This window comes from Phaethon aethereus, assembly GCF_964289735.1.
Source record: "Phaethon aethereus genome assembly, chromosome: 7".
In the NCBI taxonomy this organism is placed as follows: Eukaryota; Metazoa; Chordata; class Aves; order Phaethontiformes; family Phaethontidae; genus Phaethon; species Phaethon aethereus.
Genome location: NC_138583.1, coordinates 38,320,682 through 38,341,668, shown reverse-complemented (window position 1 = coordinate 38,341,668; position 20,987 = coordinate 38,320,682). Strand labels below are relative to the sequence as shown.

At 43.1% G+C, this 20,987-nt stretch overlaps 1 protein-coding gene across 1 annotated transcript in view; it reads left to right on the top strand.

Annotated features, from left to right (window-relative positions):
• The window catches only part of LOC309407039 ((E2-independent) E3 ubiquitin-conjugating enzyme FATS), a gene marked incomplete at its 3' end in the record, with an annotated part of 68,173 nt that extends 53,695 nt beyond the window's left edge, over window positions 1-14,478 (top strand). The window contains exons 5-9 of the mRNA XM_082002446.1: window positions 451-644; window positions 1,594-1,792; window positions 12,923-12,986; window positions 14,222-14,321; window positions 14,440-14,478. Coding sequence (XP_081858572.1) covers window positions 451-644; window positions 1,594-1,792; window positions 12,923-12,986; window positions 14,222-14,321; window positions 14,440-14,478 — 596 coding nt within the window. The remainder of the gene's footprint in view (window positions 1-450; window positions 645-1,593; window positions 1,793-12,922; window positions 12,987-14,221; window positions 14,322-14,439) is intronic.
• Between the last annotated feature and the right edge of the window lie 6,509 nt (window positions 14,479-20,987).

Sequence of the window (20,987 nt, the reverse complement as noted above, 5' to 3'; positions counted from 1 at the left end):
AACAAGAGTAGTGTTTATGAAAGCCTCAGTATGGTCAAAGAGAAATGATATGCGATGAAGGTCCATAACAATATGCTATTTCCTACAATACGTGCAGTAAATTGAAATGAACTCAAACTGCCAGTCGCTGCGTGATGGCCTTTGCTTTCCGTGATGGAACCGTTACCGAAGCGTCTTGCTTTTGGGAAGCGAATACCAGCAAACACAGCTAAGCATCCAAGCGGTTTAATTATGCTTCGATGTGATGTCTGGCTTAGTGTGAGAGATACTCTGGGTGTCACAGGGCAGTGAGTAGCACCTATGATTAGATTTGATCTATTCTGCTTAATGAGGCCTATTAATAGTACCTCGGCATTCTTATTTCAGAAATTGCCCTCTATGTCTAATGAGGTGGAGAACCCAATAAAAAATTAACCATGCACTCTTAACGAACTTTTAAATCTCTCGAAGGTGATTATGAATTCTGTGGTTCAAGTGACAAAATAAAGGAGCGCAAGGAGGAGGACGGGCGGGAGCGAACCAGCAGGGTAACGCTACCCACAGCTCGCTCGCCAGATGCTACTCGTGAGAAAAACGACGTGCCCACCTGGCCAGAAACCGGCCCCCAGCCTGAGCAAACTCCTCCAGCCCCGCAGACGCTGCGGGTAAAATATCCACGTGTTGTTACTGTTGTTGCTAATACGGGGATTGATATTTTAATTATTATTTTTATTTCTTTTCCCTTTTTTTTTTTTTTCCCCGTGGGTGGTGTTTGCTTCCTGGGAAGCAGCTGAGGGCAGAAGCTTGCATTTCCTTGATTTTTCTCCTTTCCAGTGAAGTTTTGGTAGCTTGCATAAGCTTTGCTTAGCTGTCTGGCTGTAAAAGCTCCCCATTCTAGGCCCCACCTGCCATTCCTGTAGAGCAACATGGTAAAAGTTTGGAGATTTACAAATTTCCCAAAGACACTTTTGAAGTTGCACCTCGAAACGGCGTATTTCCCAGATGTGCATGATGACATCCAGTACAACGAGCAGCAGCCGTGAGTACGGACATGACCCCAGGTTGATAGCAAGCCCCAGCAGCAGATATGCTTTCCTGCCTTCTCCTCCGGCACATGTTGCGGACCAACCTCTGCTCCTGCCTTCTGTCCTAAGACATTCCTAAATGTTGAAGCAGCCTTTGATTGGAAAGCATCTTCTTTCTGGATCACCCATAAATAGATCTGTGTGACAATCTAAATAAACAGGAAAGTTTGTGAACCGTCAGTGACGAGCTGCTTTGGCGACGGGGTGAGACAAGGAAACAGGCAAAGCATCAAGAACTTGAATTTGGCTAACTTATAAAAATATGTAATTCAAAACCTTTTGGATATGCTTTCCGAAAGTTGGGAGTTTTTCAGAAATTCTCCTTTGTCTTATCTGGGAATTCCATGCCAAGGCAGCGTTCTAACAGTCAAAGGAAGTAAAGACAGATAGGAAGGCAGCTTGCTAACTTTTGTACGAGCAAGCAATCATTTTCATTGACAATCTCTTAGTGGAGCCAGTTAGAGGCACATCGCCTTTTTTTCTTCCTTTGAATTCTTTCAAAACGACGCGATTTTTCTGTTTCGTTTAGGAAGCGCTAGAAATCCACAGGCCTCAGTTCATCTCCCGTTCGCAAGAACGGCTGAAGAGGCTTGAACACATGGTCCAGCTGAGGAAAGCCCAGCAGAGCGACGCTCCCGCGAGCAACCGAGGAGCGGCTGGCCGCAAGCTTTCCTCAACATCCACTTCAAGCAAAAAGAAGCAGTACACCATTCCTCACCCACTCAGTGGTAAGTTAAATTGGCCTGGAGCTGTCTTTGAAATCTTGCCACGTCTATAGTATTTCCATATGAACTTTGTGAAAAAAGATGAGACCCGCTGCTCCTGTTTCACCCCGCCGGCGCTCCAGCGTCCGTCCTAATGCTCAAAGCAGAAAGTCTCCGAAGCGCAGAGGTGGGTTAGTGGGGATGAGGTGTTTTCCGACGTCTGTGGCAGCAGGAGGAGACTTCCTTGGGGACCTTTTGTCATTTTCGCATGCGGTTGTGTTCTTCAGCATAGTGCAAGTTGCTGCTAGTTGTAGAGGTGATGTTAATAAGTGGCATTTCATACCTCCCACAGCTCACAGAAAGACCAGTTTGGGGAGCGAAGTGACAGGTAGGGAGTCAGGTGGGATTTGGGAGTAGGAGTCCCAGCCCGGTCTTCTCAGCAGCTTCAGGTGTGGACTTGCCACTCGGCTCACGAAGGCCGCAGCAGTGGGCTAGCTGTCAAAGAACACTTGTCTGCCCAGCAGCTGTATGCGATGCTGCTAAATCAATGCATCTAAACTCTGTCATTTCCTAACTCAAGTTGATTAGGCTGTTTTATTACCCTGGTGGCAAACAGACTCAGTATCCAGAGAGTAAAGTGGTTCTTTCTGAGAAGCTCCATCGCAGCTCCCTCCCAATAGCACCTCTGTAAATAGTATCTAGGTGCAAGATGTTAAACAAATTATTTTTCTTTTTCTTTCTTTTTTTCTTTAATTGCCATCTGGCTGTCACTTAATTCAGTTGACTAAAGAAAAAGATTAATTTGATTGACTGGCATTCCTCTTTACAATTTGGTTTTAAATCTGTGGCTCTTTGAAGACACATTATTCTACTGAAAAGTAAATCAATTGAAAACATTAAACAACTAGATGGGTCACCCAGAGGAAGCGGGGAAGAAAATCTTTGATGTCCACAGCATTTGGAAACACATATATGTTTTTTTGCTTCCTGGGGAATGAGATTGGGTGCAGGAAATCTGGGCACAGTCCCCATCTCGGGGCTCTTGGCATGCTTTGCATCCAAGAGTACCAATTGCTCTTGCTACATCGGTGCTGTTTGTTGTGCTGTGACAGCGTCACATTATATATATATATATATAAAAATTATATTTTAAAGACTTAATAAAATTAATTCACTTCAATTATCCATGTTAATTTAGTTGGGTTCAGATCCCTCAGGGCAGTGCTGCCCTGTGGTGTTGGGGGCTCTGCACCAGCACAAGCAAGCCCTCCCAGCAGGCAGTTTGTCATATATCTTAGAAGAAGTGGCAAATATCTCCCCCTTTGGTAAAGTCCCCCAAACCACTCTGCAAATACTTTAAAAAAAAAAAAAAAAAAAAAAAAAAAGAAAAGAAAGGTTAAATCTATTTCTCCTTAAATCGTAATTAAAGATTATTTTTACGCTTATTTAAAGAGTAATAAAAGCATAATATTGAAATATATTTATTAATTATTCAAGTAAATTACTATTTCCCTCTTTTAGTGGTTGGTCATTAAAGATAAATTTGTCTAAAGAGAATCTTCATTTTCTGTAACTCATCTGCCTTCACGTAGCCACATGTAATTTTTTGTTTGTGAGACCTTAATGTTTTTATAATAACAGAAGCGTGACATGTCTGCTGTTTAAGCATAACTGTAATTAATACTGGAAATCCTATGTTCCTGATAAAGCACAACTGTGTAGGCTGCAGTTCAGAGGACTGTGTAGGAGTGTACTGAGCATATTTAATTTGCCCTGAGTCCTAATAATTGGTATTTTAAGACTTCTTCTGGTGGATGCTATTGTGCAGAAGGATTACTATCACTAACGAGTCCCAGAGTGGGGGAACTTTGTTTCCTACAGATGTTCCCAAACTTTTCTAGTTACCAGCCCTGCGGAGGAGACAAGGGCTTCCCCCTCGTGCTCACCAAGGGCCCCAGCTGCCAGTATCCTTCTGATGGCTCTGCTGGTGACACTGGGGTCACAGCCTCCTCCTTCCCTTCTGCCTGCCCCCGAAGCTGCAAGGAAGAGACACTATCATTTGTTGCTGTCGTTATTCTGTATTCTTTGGAAAAGCCATTTCAGCATCTAAAATGTGCTTTTAAAGCAAGGAAGGACTTTATCTCATGTTCCAGGAAATAAAAGTAAAACGAAATGAAAATGCAGCTGTAGCCCAGGTAGGGGATGCAAGCACAGTTTCATTTACTGAGATGGGAAGTGGACTTCAAAGTCCCAGTGACCTGAGGATGCCATCTCACATCATACCTGGCGCAAGGGAGGCTGCGGGCACAAGCAGCGGCATCACCGCCTGCCCTGTCGCCGCGCGTGGGCCACCCGTGCCCCCGTATGTCAGCTGGATCTAGAAGAGGCTGCTTGTTAATTTATATTATTTTTATTTTTTTTTAATCAGGATTCCCTCTTTGGGATTTATCAGATCAAACGACTGACCTTGCTCGTCAAACGGTGCTGTGATCGGATGATCTGGCGCGGGGGAGGCACGGGGGGGTGGGAGATGGTGAGGGAGGAGAGCAGCATCGCCTTCCCTGGCACCAGCCTCGCACTTCTGCGGGTGTCGCGAGACCATGCCCTTCCCAAAAAGAGCTCCCAGGCTGCTCGTGTACCGCACCCGTGCACCGATGACACCAAAAGCCGCCGGCCAGCCAAAGATGGCTGAGCAAAGGAGCCGTGGCAGGGTTCATCCTTGGCTATTCCAGAGCCAGCTTTGCAAGTGGTAGAGAGCCTGGGATTTATGCAGGGCACAAAGCGCCCAGAAAAGGAAAAATATCCGAAGGTGTGTCTGTAGGTCCAAACCGAGAAAGTCCTGAATGCATCTCTGGTTGTATCTGGTTGTGAGTTGCTTGTGGTCCAGGAGCAGCTGACTGTGCCACCAAAGCTGGAGACAGGAGCTGGTGGCTGAGACTCAGTCTTGTGTTATCACAACCATCACTTTCCAGAGTACGGTCCAGCTGCCCGGCGTGCACTGGGCAGCAGCAGAGGGCACAGACCTGCCCTACGTCACCATGTACATCCCTGTGGTCATCTGGAAGCCTACGCCTGTTGCAGTCACTTGTAAAGGCCAAAACTGGTATGAGACCTCGGTTGAAGTCAAGGGAACTGGGCACCAAACACTTCTGTGCACGCAGGGCAGTTGCTTTACCACGTACCCGTAGCCTTTGGTATTTTATTCGGTACTAGCACTAATGGTTCTCCTCTTCTCCCTGCTAGTCTTAAAAACTCTCTGCCAAATGCAGCCCGCCTGCAGGTTTCTCGGTCTCAGGAAGCCAACTGCTCTTTCACAGCAACACACATTGAAAGAGCATTTGAAATGAAGAACTCAAGAAAGTAAAATGATGACCTGGAAATTTGCTTAAGTATACAGCGTCATATTGATAGCAGCTCTAGGCTTCAGGGTGTGACCTTGTGGTTGCTTTTTTCAGTCTGATAGTTTCCTCTTTTATCACAGAATCACAGAATCATTAAGGTTGGGAAAGACCTTTAAGATCATCAAGCCAACCATCAACCCAACACCCCCATGCCCACTAAACCATGTCCCGAAGTGCCACGTCTACATGTTTTTTTGAACGCCTCCAGTGATGGTGACTCCACCACCTCCCTGGGCAGCCTGTTCCAGTGCTTGACCACTCTCTCCATAAAGAAATTTTTCCCAATATCTGACCTAAACCTCCCCTGGCACAACTTGAGGATGTTTCCTCTTGTCTTATCGCTGGTTACTTGGGAGAAGAGACCAACACCCACCTCACCACAACCCCCTTTCAGGTAGCTGTAGAGAGCGATGAGGGCTCCCCTCAGCCTCCTCTTCTCCAGACTGAACACCCCCAGTTCCCTCAGCCGCTCCTCATCAGGCTTGTGCTCCAGACCCCTCTCCAGCTCCGTTGCCCTTCTTGGACATGCCCCAGCACCTCAATGTCCTTCTTGCAGTGAGGGGCCCAACACTGAACACAGGATTTGAGGTGCAGCCTCAAATCGTTTTTTCTATTTCCCGATGCCTTCGGGATTTGTGCAGATAGAGGTCTTTATGGCTCTGAGGTTCATAGGGCTCCTTGACAGCACACCCTCATACATTTTCCAACGGTCTTTTTGTAAGAGCAGGTTGGCTGATGAGTTTAATTTCCACAGTGACCCCAAGGACGGATTAAAAGTGCATTTGTGACTGGGTGGGAGTAGAGTTTCTGTGTGCAACCCCGAGGCGCTCGCAGAGCAGGTCGCTGCAGACAGACTTGCTGCAAGCACTGGCAATAACAAGAGTTATCTGATTAGTTTTCCAACACCAGAGGACATTCCCTGGCCCAGATCCCCACGTCCACATCCGTGCCTGCACGGGAAGGTGACACAGGAGGGGGAGAGGTGTTTCCCTCTGAACTTGACAAGTTTGCTGCAATTATATCTCTGATATAAGCTTGTTCACTCTGGACTTGCAGCTTTTCTTTCAATAAAATAATTTTCAGCCAGAAGAAAGAGCAATGACCTTCAGAGATTTTTCTCCACCTGAGATTATTCTATCAGACTAAAGCGTCTTTATTGCTAAAATGAAATTATTAGCTAGCACAGTTTTCCAGGGTCTTGACAGTGTTGTTACAACTTCAGTTTCTTGTAGAGAAAGAAATAATTGGCAATCAACATCGTTTCCGTATAAATACCGACATCTGTGCAGTTTCCATTTACCTTTTCATCCTCAAAAAATTCAAGTTGTTTACCATTTTTAATTGTAATTCACGAGCAGGATTCTACAAAATGCTGAAAGTAATCTTAGAAAAATGAAAATGTTTATCCTGCAGAAGATTTTATCATCACAAGAGCACTTTGAAGGCAGAGAACCTGCAACTCTCACGCTAGCCTTTGTGCTGTGTAATGTGTACAGCTAAATTTCGAGAGTGCTAATTAGTCCAAGATAGACTACTCTGCTGTTGACTATGTCGAACAAATTAGAGATCCCACTGTGACGAACTGAATAGAGACAATGTTCAAATAACTGGATTTAAATCTCGAAAACCGTAATGTAATTACTTCAGTGACAGGACTACCAGCTGTTTATAGGCCTTTAAATCTGCATAATGAACAGCCTTGTGATCTTAGTGTACACAAGCACTTTCAGAGGTTTAAAAAAAATTTCTCAGGCACATATGGTTTTTCATACCTTCCATTTCCTTTCCTTTGGGAGGGTGGAGGTTCACTGGAAACGGCAATATAAGTTGAACGTTACCATTCAACCCCCACCGTGGTGCCCGCTGTCTTTGTATCCAAATCCTCTATCTTTAGTAGTATTCTGGAAACAGGTTTGTACCTCCTCAGTCATGCTTCTAAACCTTTCCAAAACGCTTTATTGTAACTGCAAAAGCCTGGAGGGCGAGGATTGCTGTTTGTTTGTTTGTGTTTTCAAGGGGTTGGTTTCTTGAGCAGCTCTGCGCCAGGGAGGTTTTCAGCTGGACTGTAGAGAGAGGAGAAGATGGCAATACGAAAATTTGCAATTAATTGTGCAGCCAGAAAATCCTGCAGCTGCTAACACGCATCCTCGTGGTCGTCAGATACCACTGGTGGCTGATGAGATTTTTGCAGCCACCAGTCTGTCTCTGCTCATGTGTGACTTTAGTTGTGTCATTTCTCAGGTTTCTTTTCCTCGTTGAAATTCATAGCTGGCAGTAGTGCAACTGATCCTGTTGGCACCTGGCCTCTCGGTTAAGGCTGACAGCACCGAACAAAGACTAAGCTGCAGTCAGGTAATTGAATTAGGAAGAGGAATGACCTATTTTTATGATATTATTATTCATCGTATTGATTAGAGCAGTGCCTGTGAGTCAGCTAAACGTGACAGCACATTGCAGGGCACCAGCGGCACGTGATGTGGTCCCTCGGGAGCCTGATGCTCAGACTTGCTGTGGTGACAAGGGAGGAGGTGACATAGTGAATGGGGTGACCGGCACGTCCCCTCCATGCCCGCGTCCTTGCCAAGGGAGGAGATAACCAGCCTCTGTGCAAGAAAGGTGGCAATAAATTGGAAAATTTTCAAGTATGAAGAGATTTCTGTGTCAATGATGACAGTGCTGAAACAATGTGCCTTGTGATGGGTGACTCACAAAGTTCAGTCATTTTGTTGGGGGATAATTTAATTGCAGTCTTGAAGTAGCCAGATAGAAAACTGAATTTTTGATGATGGACTTTTTAATCGAGGAGTAAAAGGTCTGATTTCACATGCTTAGAAACTGAAACTAAAGAAGTCGGGATTAAGAAGCTGGTGCAAATTTTACCAAAGATTAAATTAATCTTTTGATGAATTTACCAAGATCTGTCATACTTCCTTCATTCATTGCTATTTTTTAAAAGAAATTTTATGCTTTTCAAGATTACATGTTCTAATCAAACAAGGATGATTTAGAAAGGCCAGGTGAGATGCTGATTACTTTGTTTTCTGGATGAAATCCATGAATGTTCAAGTATCACGTGGACAGAGGGGACTGAAATCTCCTGCATCATGACCCAAATTAATTTAGTATGAAAGTTTTTTCATAAACCTGTAAACTTTACACCTTTTTTCGAAATACCAGTGACATTTTCCGCTGTTAAGATTAAAATATTAAGGAGGATCAAAAGTCTCAATAGCCAGCGTAGGACAGACCTGAGCAGCTGGAAAGCCCGTGATCCACCTTCCTGTGGGTCTTCTTGAGTGAAGGACCACTTTTGAGCTTCAGCATTTCTATGAGATGAGCAGAAAGTCCAGGTAGTCTTACCATCAAACCTTTAATTAACGGGCTTGTTGCATTTTTTATAAATAATACCAAAACCTCATCTGTTGACTGCAGCTGAAGTATTTCATTGCATGAAGTCATTGACATACAATGTGCAAAAGTTTGGGCAGCGCCCATGGGTGTAGGCACTAGTTTATATTCTCTGGATGAATTCCCAGTGAGGTGCTATGGGCATGCTATGCTGAATGCCACCTTGACATTTATCTTAGAATCAAGGCTAATTCATTTTTTAGGGAGCTATTGATTTCAAAAAGCAATGTTTAAAATATCCTTTCTATCTTAGGACTTCTCTAGGCGAATGGGCTTTTGGTGAATTATTTTTTCAGCTCAGTAAAAAAGCAGTTTAATCACAGAACCACCGCTATCAGTGCTTTGCTTTTCAGGGACTGGCAACACGTCCTTAAAACCACATCTTAGCTGCTAACAAACTTTGAGAATTCACATTCATGCTAAAGGAAAATGTATGCATATTCTGATGGGCAGAGTTTAGCCTCTGATAAATTTTGCCACTCTTTCTTTTTTAAGTGTTTCAGTGATTTAGTGGTAAGTAGGAAGTCAGGGGACGTTTCCAACACAATCATTTTATCTGTTCTCTGTCTAAACATTTACTAACTTCCCGAGCAGGAAAGTTACTCATCCTGTCTGAAGTGCAGTTTAGCATTGGGTAAAATATATTACAGTAACGACCCATTTACCTTCATTTGCAACTTGCTGAATTGGCTTCTTTCTCCCGCTCTGGAGATTCAGACCGCTGTTGCACACAGTGTTGGTGTAAACACCAGAAGCTCAGTAGTTTCACAAGGTTTGAATAAAAAGCCAATGAAGTGTTTCGTGCTTATCTGGCTATACGTTTTTTTAACTGCGGTGCGTCACTGGAAATGCTGAATGTCTGCTTTCAAATCCCTTCCATTCTCTCCTTCAGAATAGTTTTATCCAAAAGTAATACGAGGTGATGAAATTTGATGAGGAACTTTGATAAGATGCAATTTTCAAGACTATCAACCTGGGGAATTGTCCACCTTATGCTCCACTTTGATCTTTGCTTGGTAGCAAAGAATGTTAATTCAAGTCTTCGTGATGTGTTTGACAGGTTTGGCAGCTCTGGATGTGTGCTGCTCTCCCTCTTTGAAATACGTTTTCTTCTTGGTATTGAATACTAGCAAATATTTAAATGCACGTATGATTTTAATTTTTCTCATTTGTACCAATTTTACTTATTTTTCAGTTAATTTTTGAATTCTAATCCGAAAAAACATTGAGGATTAGTTTTATGTCTGCTCAATGCTTGCACGTGACTTTTTTCCTTATACATAGTGACCTGAGAGTGAGCCAAGAGATACTACATGAATGGTTACCCCTAAGTGTTAACTTTTTGACTCCAAGCTGCTTCACAAAGGGTATTTTTATAACTAAGGTAGAAGTACTTCTTTTCTTGGCAGATTTTCCCCAGCGTCCCTTTTTAATCCTTCCCTTCAGAGCCACCCGCACGGCCACATACATAGTTCCCGGCAGAATCGCGGGCAGTGATGGATCTGATGCCCTTCAAGACTGTTTCTGTGCCATCAGGAGAAGATTATTTGGGGGGAAGAGCCGTACGCTCCAGCACCCGCACAGCGCTCTGCCTCTGCAGTGCTTCCCACCCGCTCGCACGCAGAGGCCAGCCTGTCTCACAGAAAAAACACAGATTAGCTTGTCGCGCTGTTTACAAGACAGGTCGCAGACCTGCAGGTCCCTGGCTGGGTTTTTAATCCCTTGCATGTTCTGGTGGCTAGGCACAGGGGTCTGGAAATGTTAATGTGTCATTAACAGCTTTTATTTGGGGGGGGAAAAAAAAAACAAACCAAAAAAAACCCCAACAAACAAACCAGGGGGATCCCTAAAACATTTAGTTTTGTTCCAGAAATCCTACATCTGAGAATCGCTGGATTAAAAGCTGGAAAGCGCGAGCGGATGTCACTGACAGTGCGTAGGAAATCATACAAAGCTGGGGCTCCGTGCTTGCCAGTCGTGCTGTCTGGTCCCATCGCGACTTGAGGGAGGTCTGCCCTGACCTACTGAGGGAGGGCTGGGAGCAGGCAGTGCAGGCTGCTGCTGGGGTGTTATCTCCAGTGCCCCGGGATGCTCTCCTGTGCCCAGGGGCAGGGGAACGTGCAAGGAACTGGTGGTGGCATCAGGGATCTCCTATCGAGGACCGTATTACCACACAGGCAAAAAAGATGCCTCCATGTGCCATGCAGCGTGAAGTGCCTCCCATTTTTGTTTTAGCGCTTCAGAGAACCCACAGTGATGGTTTTATAGGATTTCGGACTGAATCCGTGCCGTTCGCCCGGTTAGAGGACGTGCCTTGCGGGAAGGGAGGCATCCTGCAGCCCTGAGCTGTCAGCATGAAGTGTGCAACCCCGAGCAGAAAGGGACGATGCTGAAGCTGCGCTGAAGTGTGCTGGGATCCATACTGCTCCCAGAAATTCAGTGACCTTGGACCCTAATCCTTTGCCAGCACCATCTGGGTCACAGACAATCTGCTCCCTTGAGTTTCAGGGTTATTTGGACAGCAATAGCAACCAAGTGTTTATTCCTTTTAAGTTAGTGAACGTGTAAATGAAGATAAAAACACTAATAAATAAAAGGCAAATGATATTTTCCTAGCAAATTGAGCATGTTGCTTCTGTGTGCTGAAGATTTAATAAGGATGATTAAGTGTAGACAACTGCTGAGTGGAGAAAAGTTAGTCCTTGGGCAGAGGAGGCTTTGCAGCCTCCCCTCATTTCTCAATTTGTGTTTTGAAAACTGTACCAGTTCAGAATAGGTACTGCTGCAAAGCTGCCTTTTATTTTTACGTGGATGTACAACAGTGATCTTAAAGGACGTGTAGCGTTTTCCCAAGAGAGACGGCAATCTGAGTGCGGCTTTGCCTCTAGGTGTAGCCCTGTAAGCTGCTCGGGGCTGTTTGGTTGCTAAGACGTTTCCCATAAATATCCCCAAAACATTTGGTGTCTTAAACAGCAGGGAAGCAAACCTGGTGGGGAAGGGGTCTTCTCCTGGGCAGTGGTCGCCGGGTCTCCTCAGGGCCAGTTCTGGAACGAATTATTCTCTGTATTTACTTCTCAGCCTTGATTATTGTATTTTGTCTCTTCGGTGAGGCAGCAGAAAGAGGCCGATGCAGTGCCTGCTGTGATATATATTATGTCTTCTAAACTTCCTCAGAAAATGGAAGGGCTTAAAAGTTTGCACATACATTTATCTTATACGTACGTTCTGCAAAGCTACTGGCAAGTACCTTTGATGTTCAGGTTACCGTGACTACACAGGGCATCATACCCCTGGTCCTCAGTGCCCCGGGGAAACTGCCTGGTCCTGGCTGGGTGTCGGCAACGCTCCCATCGTCCTTGTCTTCAGAGACCAGAACGTAAACCCGTTTCTTTCCTACGCCCGAACTGGGAAGCTCAAGTTGCCACTATCCACGTCTCCCGTGTGCCTCAGCGCGGCAGCTCGTGCGCCGCAGGGATGGTCCTTCCCCTCCCCTGGATGTGTCCTGCCGTACGGAGGGGGGGCCCTGCCCCGTCTCCCCACTTTTTCTTCCGTTGTCCTGCTGTAAATCTAAATAACGTAGCTGTGCAGGCAGCAGTCCTCTCCTCCCTCCTCTCCCTGACAAACATCGAGAATCAGTTCGGATTACGTGTTTACTGGCTTTCCGCCTTGTACAAATACCATTCCTTTCCATTCAGAAACCATTTTTGCAAGGAAGGTGTTAAAATTACCTGTTCCTGAGACTCACTGACCACTAAGATCGGTAATTATTTTCCCATATCCGGGGAAATGCTGATTGGAATTATCATCACAGATATCTCTATATTTGGTCAGGAAAGAGTAATATAATTTTCTTCCTCCTAACGCTCAGCGTATTTATTCACAGCCCTGCAAAACAGGTGTAAATTGAATCAGAAATGGCCATACCAGACCAAGTTCCCAACACACATCGTCTGAAGATGCGGCCAGTGCGCGCAGGTGCAATTGCCTGTACATGGGGAAAACAGGACGCTTGATACAGCAGTAATCTTTGCTCATTCGTGGTCTGAATAAAGGTTGCACACAACTGCATGTGACAATGACAAAAGTCATACGCATTTAAAATAAATGAGCTCCCCAATGAAGCTGGTTGCTATGGGTCTTATCCATCTTCTCCATCCTTCCCCTCCCTTTTCTGCAGGGCAGCTTTGGGAGCTAAGTCAGCTCCGGATGAAGTTGTTAAATGCCTTTCCGTTGACCTACGGAGAATTTAATCAGAAATATCAAATCATGACTACACGTAACGTGGCACTTAAAATTTCAGTAAACACGGATTCCTCCAATATTAACTTTATTTTCTCTCTGCTAGACAACCTCTTCAAACCAAAGGAAAGGTTCATTCCAGAGAAGGAGATGCATATGAGATCCAAAAGGTACAAATGGCTTCGCTTTAGAGTTCGCTGCGAATCGCTGCCATCTCACGCCTAAGGCAGCGTATTTACACATCATCTTCATACACTGGAGGGTTGGTCCGTCACGCTGCTTACCGTGCTTTTGTGCAATGCTCGTGGTTTTCTTCTGCTGTGTGAGTTTGATAGATTTGAGTCAGCCCTGCCCTTTCAGCATCCTTTTTCTAGCAGTTTCAGACAGCCTGGGGTACCCATGGTGTGAAAACTAAGTCCCTGAGAGGTACCTCATGCTGCACCTTCAAAAATGTAAGCAGTAGGGTCACTTTGGGGGTTTTTTTTCCATCCTGACGACAGCATGTAGTGTGAGAATTACAGCAAACAATTAGAAATGTGGTGTCTGACCTTTAACTGCATTCCAGCTCATGCCGTCCTTTTACAGCAAGGAAAGCTTCACAGGGCTGCTGTGCAGAATTCACCCCGGTTTTAAGAGTGCTCAAGCTATGTCCCATTTCTCTTCTCCAAAATACAATCTCCAGCCAAAACAGGTTGCTTCAAGAACTTGGTATTGCAAAATATTATGAGGAAAAAACAGAACTAAACAGGCTTTGTATGCATGCAAAGCACAGGACTGCTGCAAAGCAAGGTCCAACTTTCTTTTCAAACCGCGGGGCATTTTATCATTCATTTCAATGGGAAAAGATCAGACCAGAAGTCACCTTTTTGAGGGTAACTCACATTATTTTTAGAATGGACAGATTATGTTCTCCTTGGTAAAAAGGGTTCCTAATGACAGTGAAAAAATGTTAACAGTCTACAGTCTTATAATGATGGTTTTCTTATATTTTAGAAAAATACTTGAAAATAACTGCTTGGTATTAATTTTGTGACATAAATACAAAAAAAGTGTACAGGCTAGATTCTGGTTTGAATTATGTTGCTATAAATTGAAACCAACTCCACTGAGCTCATTAGAAGCTACTCCAGGATTATGCTGCTGCTTTGAGATAACCTGATCCAGTCTCTTTCTTTATTTTTTAGTTCAAAATCCTAATTTTAGTGTTTTCCAACAAGTCAGATTTTATATAAAGACGTTACTGTTAATAATTTATAATTCCCGTGCCATAAATCTGATTCAAGTACTTAGAGATGCCCATAAATGACAAGTATTGCATTGAAGGCAAACATTTCCTATAGGAAAACCAAATTATTTGTGAGTCCCAGGGATGAAGTCTGAAGTTCACTTTCTAAATTCATTCCAGGATTTATGACAACTTACCTGAAGTAAAAAAGAAACAAGAAGAAAAACAGAAACGGATCATCATCCAGAGCAACAGACTGCGTGTTGAGATCTTTAAAAAGGTAAGGATTTACTGTGAATGCCAAATCGAGTTTGGTAACCCTTCTTTGGTAACCCCAGTTATAGCCGCCTCATGTATTTTAACGGTATCTTAAGGCTGTTTTGCATTTTTTTTCCTAGCAATTACTGGACCAGCTCCTTCAAAGAAACACAGAGTGACAAAGGATTCTCTTGCCCATCATCCTAATTGGATCTTGAATGTCTTTGACTGCTAGATAAGCCATAAAATTTACTGTTATCTCAATTACCTGGAGGTATTTTTCCTATCTTTGAGTCTTTATAAAAAGAAAGGTCATTTATATTTCAACTGAAATTGTAAGGCGACTTTCAAGTAATCAAAAACAGTCTAAAAGGGAACACAGCTATTTCAGAGCATCACCTTTTGGTCAGTTTACCCAGAGGAAATAATTTTAAGAATTTTTAATACAAATACTGAATTACAGTGTTATTATTTATCTTAATCTTTTAAAAACTATATGTCTCTGTAGCAATAGAACTGGGTTTATAAGACCTGGAAAACTTATTTCTTGAAGTATTCTATTGATTGATTTCCTGTGAGTTAAATCCTTGAAGTAAAGAAAAATTAATATCATTATTTGTTATGTTTAGAAACAAGCTGAAATAGCATTACCACATAATCATAGAAGCAGCAGTTTCACATTAATACTTAACATACCAACAGGGACCAATATTTTAGCGCTCTAAGGAACTCTATTCCTGTTTATATAGGGAATCTACATAGCAAGCTTACTTGTTAAAGAGTAATATTTAAAAATTTGATTATAACACTGTTTTTCATGTTTTTCACTGTAATATATATTTTACTCCACTTCTGTGACCATTAAGAATATATAGAAATGGCATATTAAGAAGTGGTGCCAAGAAGCATGCTTGCATCAAAACTGCAGAACTAAAACCATCTGTAGTGTTTCCTCCAAAAATATTTAAATCTTTATTTGTACATTTTGGAAGTAAAAACAACCCGCTTACAAACCAATGGAGTTTATTTATGGAATAAAATATGGATATAATATTGATCCAACTGCTATGTTTTTATTTGGTACCGTTAAATATAACACAATTATTGAAACTGCTTGAGAAGTCGTGCCTTTGTATGCCACAAATCCTACGGTAAAAAATATTGCCCATAAAAATAATTGCAAGTGTTAACCTCTGTTGCATGAACACTCAATTGAGTATGTTTGAATGAGGCTGGAATTTGGCCTTTGATATCTGTTCTTTATTTTTCTAATCTAGCCAGATATGTAAGGTCAGGTCTTTTGGAAGAGGGATGTTTGTGAGCTGGGCTTTGGCCACTGAGATAGCCTCCAGCTGTGTGACCTGCGCTGGACACAAGGAACCTAGTTATATTTTGTGGTCTGACTGTCTCTGTTAGATTACTTTGCCTCTTTGTGTTTCAGCTTCCCGGTTTGTAAAGTAGGATTAATGATGCTAATTTTTGCTCACAGAGAAGATAGAGATTTATTGAACAAATATATTGCATTCCAGATAGATATTTTTAAAAACTCATCGATTAGTTCAATACATTTCAAGAGGACATGTAAGGTAAGGTAATGCTGGTTGTGAGGAAGAAACTGCAAGAGTTCTTCCCCCAAAAAAGTCTTTTTAACCAAGCAAGTAATGCTGTACTGGGAAATGAAGTCAGGGCTGGACCACACATAGCTCCAAGTAGAACTTGTAAAAGGGACCGCAAGAAGGAGCACCCTCCAAGCTTCACAACTCAGCTGCGTGTTAGATCTGCTCTCCTGTGGGTTCATTGATCCCTCTTGCTGCTGTCCAGGAAAAACATGTGGCCTGCCTCAGACAGGAGGGCCTTTCTTTCTCTGGTGGACTTCTAGGTCTCCACCACCGAGTGATAAATTATAGCTGTAAACACACCCACACACATAGTCTCCTAGACTGAATCTGAAGAACTATCTTTCAAGCTTTCTTGCAGTTATAGCTCACTACAACAGCTAGAGTTATTTTCTGTAGAAGTCAGAGCTAAAATCCCCTTTGATTGCAGTAGGAACCTACCATTTCTCCCCCTTGGTTCCTTAGTCTCTAGTTCCTTGACTTCAGAAATGCAGCTTGGGTTCATCACGTTTGTACCCTTCAGGAGAATTTTCTTCCTGCACACATCCATAGAGAAATACTCTATACATTTAAGCCTGCTTTACTGTATACATTTAAACCTGCTTGTAGTGCAGGTTTAAATGTATAGGTTAGGACTCTAAACCCTAGAGTCGCAGCAAGATGTTTTGGCATGGAGGCAAGGCGTTTGGTATTTGATATCCATGAGGATCTGGATGGATTGCAGAGGAGCACACAGCGAGATACTCACAGCCTGGGTCAGGGAAGTCCCCGGGTACGGGACTGACACCTAGTGCCACCAGGAGAAGAGAGGCCCAAAAGTTTTCCCACTCCTTCTCTGGCAGAGCAGAAGAGCCAGAGCCTTCCTCGTTGGGAGTGAAAGAGTGTTTTACATTGAAATCAGACATCTGTCCCGCAGGATGCCTAGGAACTAAAGGAAGATGGCTTAATCTAACTGCCATAACATATCCCTCCTTCATGACCTTACAATTTTATGTGCATATGTAAATGCATGTAAATATATATGCATATTCAACGTGCTTCTCACTGTCTGGCTGGGAATATTAAACAGAGGAGCGATCCCCCGTAGAAATGGTGGCACTCAGGTCCTAGTGAGGACATGATCCACGTGAGTGACTGGGATGAATGGCACGGCCTTGGTGTGACTCGGTTCAGCCTGTTTTCTTCCCCTTGACACCCCCATCAGTGTGTTGACCAGAGCAGGACACTTCTCAGTTGAGGTGGTTTCCTCTTGTTTCTGCTGGCCATCCTCAGAGACAGGGTACCATGCCAGCTTGCTGCATCGTCCCTTCTCCTGGCTCATGAGTAACCCCACCTTATAGACTTAAAGCCGGTGCACTATTCGGAAAATCTTTTGGCTTTGTAGCAGATTTATTTCCAAATGTTTTTATTTTCTCTAAATGTAATTTTCAAAATCTGCAGGACAAATATGTGGCAATTTGAGGTGGAAATTCTCTTGCATAAATAAGCTTGGGAGTATACCTAGTGAGCAAAATGCATAATGCAAATCACTGCCTGGGAATGTTTTATATGATATGAAACCTTTGCTTCAGAAAACCAAAAGTAAACTCTGTTGCAAACCTAATTTCTCTTTCTGGACCACAGAAAAAAAGGTATGTATCTGGTAATGTATCCAGCAAACAATTCTGACATTCATTTCAGCTCTACAATCCAGCCATTGTAATAGAAAAGAGACTGTACAGGAAAATGTTACTTCAGAAAAACATGAGCCTCACAGGCTTAGCCCTATACAAGTAGGCATCAAATTAAGTTTGGAGTTAGGAGAAAAATTGGTGCAATTTCACTTTGGACTTGCAGGCATTTCAAAGCAAAGAGTACATTTGCCATCGGATGGTACTTGACACAGAAAACTCCCCAGCCTAAATTGGAGATCACCCATACTTGTCAAATACTGGAATTTTCCTTCTTGTTGGATAGTGTTTGAGTTCAGGTTCTCCAGCTGTCAACCCATGCCATGCATCTTCAGGAGGGACACATTTTCCCACTGGTACAACTCTACAAATATCAACAACTCTGGTAACAGACATCGCTGTTTATTCCCCTTCTCCCTCGTTGGGTCATCTCTTTTCTCACTGCTGATTCGTACATGCCCACAGAACAGCATTTAATAACAAGCGTTGGTTCGGGTGAGATGTTGAGATGGTTTGGGGGCATTAAGGCCTGCGTAGGTTTGCCAACACATTGACTGGGTGTTCTCCTTCCAAAACAGAAAGCCTTTCAGTAGGGTTGCAGTTCTGCATTATTCAAAATGGAGCCCACGTGAGGAACGCACGGTGTTTTAGGTGTGCAAGACATGGTGTTTGTTTTCTTGCTGGCATCATTACTTTCATGTGACAGAAATACCTCATTAAGGGTTGAAAGTCATTACAACGTAAAGCACTGAGGGTTACAGTATTCTGGGGATTTATTTTAAACCCAAATATTTTCCTGTGTATGTGTATGCAAGTCATTAGTTACTTCTCTGAGTTTACTCAGCTGGTCAGATAGATGAGGAGACTGTCTGGGTACGACTTTTTAGGAGTTTTGTTGTTGAGTATCTGGAGCTGGTCATGTTAGTGTAATGTTTTCTGCGAGAGCGCTGATTTACAAGGAAAACAGCACAGAAAAGCAGGAATAAAGTTTCTGGCAGCTCTCTCCAGAGGAAACCATTCCCCAATACATCCATCGCAGTAAGAGCTCCATGGCTAAACATACCCCAGCTTGCCTCGTCCACTGAGAATTTTGCCCCTTTGACTTCAGGGACAAAAATGCCTGTGTGCTTTGATGGGTCGGTAATTATCTTTCCAGGAGCATTGACTGGCCACTTGTTCACTGATGGAGTGGATCAGAACACAGGGCTGTCCCACAATGTCATATTTCATCAAGCACCATGACTTAAGCCTGTGTAGTTTATTACTCAGTACGCTTCTTGCTGAGCTGGGTTACGGCCGGCTGGATGCCTGTGAGATGCCCTCACTGTGCTCCCCTCTTGTCATGGCCATAGGTCAGCGCCAGGAAATGGGGGGTTGAGAAGTCCCACCCCCAGCTGAGACCATTCCCAATTTGCAATTTTCTGAATAAAAGGCGATTAGAAGGCAGTGGCACAAACTAAAATACTAGAAGGGCACCTGAGCATAAAAGTGGATTAGGATAAAAGAAGATACTGAAAATCTTTCAAATATACTGTAGGTAGAGGAGCTCAATGTATGTTTGAAAACATTTATTAAGCTTTGATTTAAATGTGCTTCTGCTGATATCACAATCACAAATATCCTTGCCCAAAATCCTTATCGCTCGCTGAGCGGTGCTGGTCTGCCTATTGACAATGGCGTAGCATTGCTTCGTGCTCTGGAAGTGAAACTTGTCTCCCAGCTGAACTATCTGGAGGTGTTTTGGGAAGATACGATTTACTCTCTTGCAATATCTGTTTAGCTATTACAAAACTGCTGAAAGAAGCATGTCATGTGAAAACACATTTCTATGTTGAAAATAAGAAGCATCTTCTTTTTTAAGTCAGGCATCTCACTTTTCCTAGTTCGCCTTGGCTCCATATCAAAGCTATAGGAGGCAGAATTACTCAATATCCATTTCAGATGACCCACAGAATACAATAATGAGGTGTATCATCTCCCTACCAGCTGCAGAATGATTAAAAAAAAAAAAAAACTGCACAAATGTGCTCATGGTACACACGAATATAAAATGAGTAAATAGGAAAAGTGCAATGAACTGCTTGAGGTTCATGTTGCATAGATAGGAATATGGAAAAGAGCCCCTACGCTGAGAGATTTGGGGTTTTTTTAGAAATTGGTCAGAGTAATGTGTTTTTAGACTTCATGTTTTAAATACTTTTATCTTCTACAGTATCTTATAATGACTAGACTTTAGTTAATATATAATTACAGGAAGGTCCTTGTGCAAACACCCATTACATGCAGGCTGCTCCATAGTTCTAGAGTTACTGCAGGTCTGCAACCGGCTTGAGAAACTGGCAGTAAAAAATGGCAAAGACCCTTCTGAAACCATTTTAGCTTCATCTTCTTGCTCAGGCCATCTGTTATACACCATCTAATGTGCTCTTGCAGCTCTTGAAGTTGTGCTTGAAGAATGGGAGAATTTTTCTTTCATGATTCTGTGCTTTTTTAGAACTTTCTGTTCCCTAAAGTAAGTGAGCATTTTTTGTCCCCTTCTGGGGTGATGTGGGGAAAGTTAATGAAGATCGTGACCAAAGGGTGGTCATGGGAATGGTGTCCAGTCTGAACCTGGACTAATCAGAAGTTTACCTGATAATGGTGTCTGAAAGAAAGGTCCCTCAGCAATCGGTTTAATGAATTGTAGCATGCAACTGCGGCCCGGGAGTTAAAACAAATACATATTCAGGACCGGAGTCTGTTTTCATAACTGGGCTGTCCTCTGAAATTGCGTCACTGCAGAAGGAGGCAGGGAACTGGGCTGGAGACGGACACGTGCCGTGATGTGGGGGAGAAATGGTGAGGAAACGACAGTGCTCTTCTCCACGGATGGACGACAATAGCCCCCCGTGTTTTGAATATCCCCCCCAGTGACAGCCGCGTGGTCTTCAACAGAGCCGCGGTGATGTCAGGGAAAGGGAATTACCGGTGTATTCTTCACTGCCGATTCATAGAGAAATGAGCCAGTGCTCAAATATTATATCCACATTAGTTTTTTGTGACTAATGTTGTTACAATGAATACCGGGGGATTTGGTAATGAATACCCACTTACCGTAAAGTGTCGCCAAATATATACTTAACTCGTAATGCTACTTTGAGCACATATATAATTTTTGTGTTTGTTATTATGTAAAAATATAACTTTGAGGGATCATTGGTCTAAATTTAATTATGTAATGGCTTAAGTTAAACTGCATGAAAGATATATAATTATGGGCTGACTGTTCTATCTAATAGTATTAGCTGGTGTTACGAAACCAACATTTTACTTCTATTTGTTTTAGTTTTGAGAGGTTTCACTTGCTGTGTTTGCGACCCAAAGCAAATGAATGTTTTGCATCAGAATCTAAGAATCAGAAAA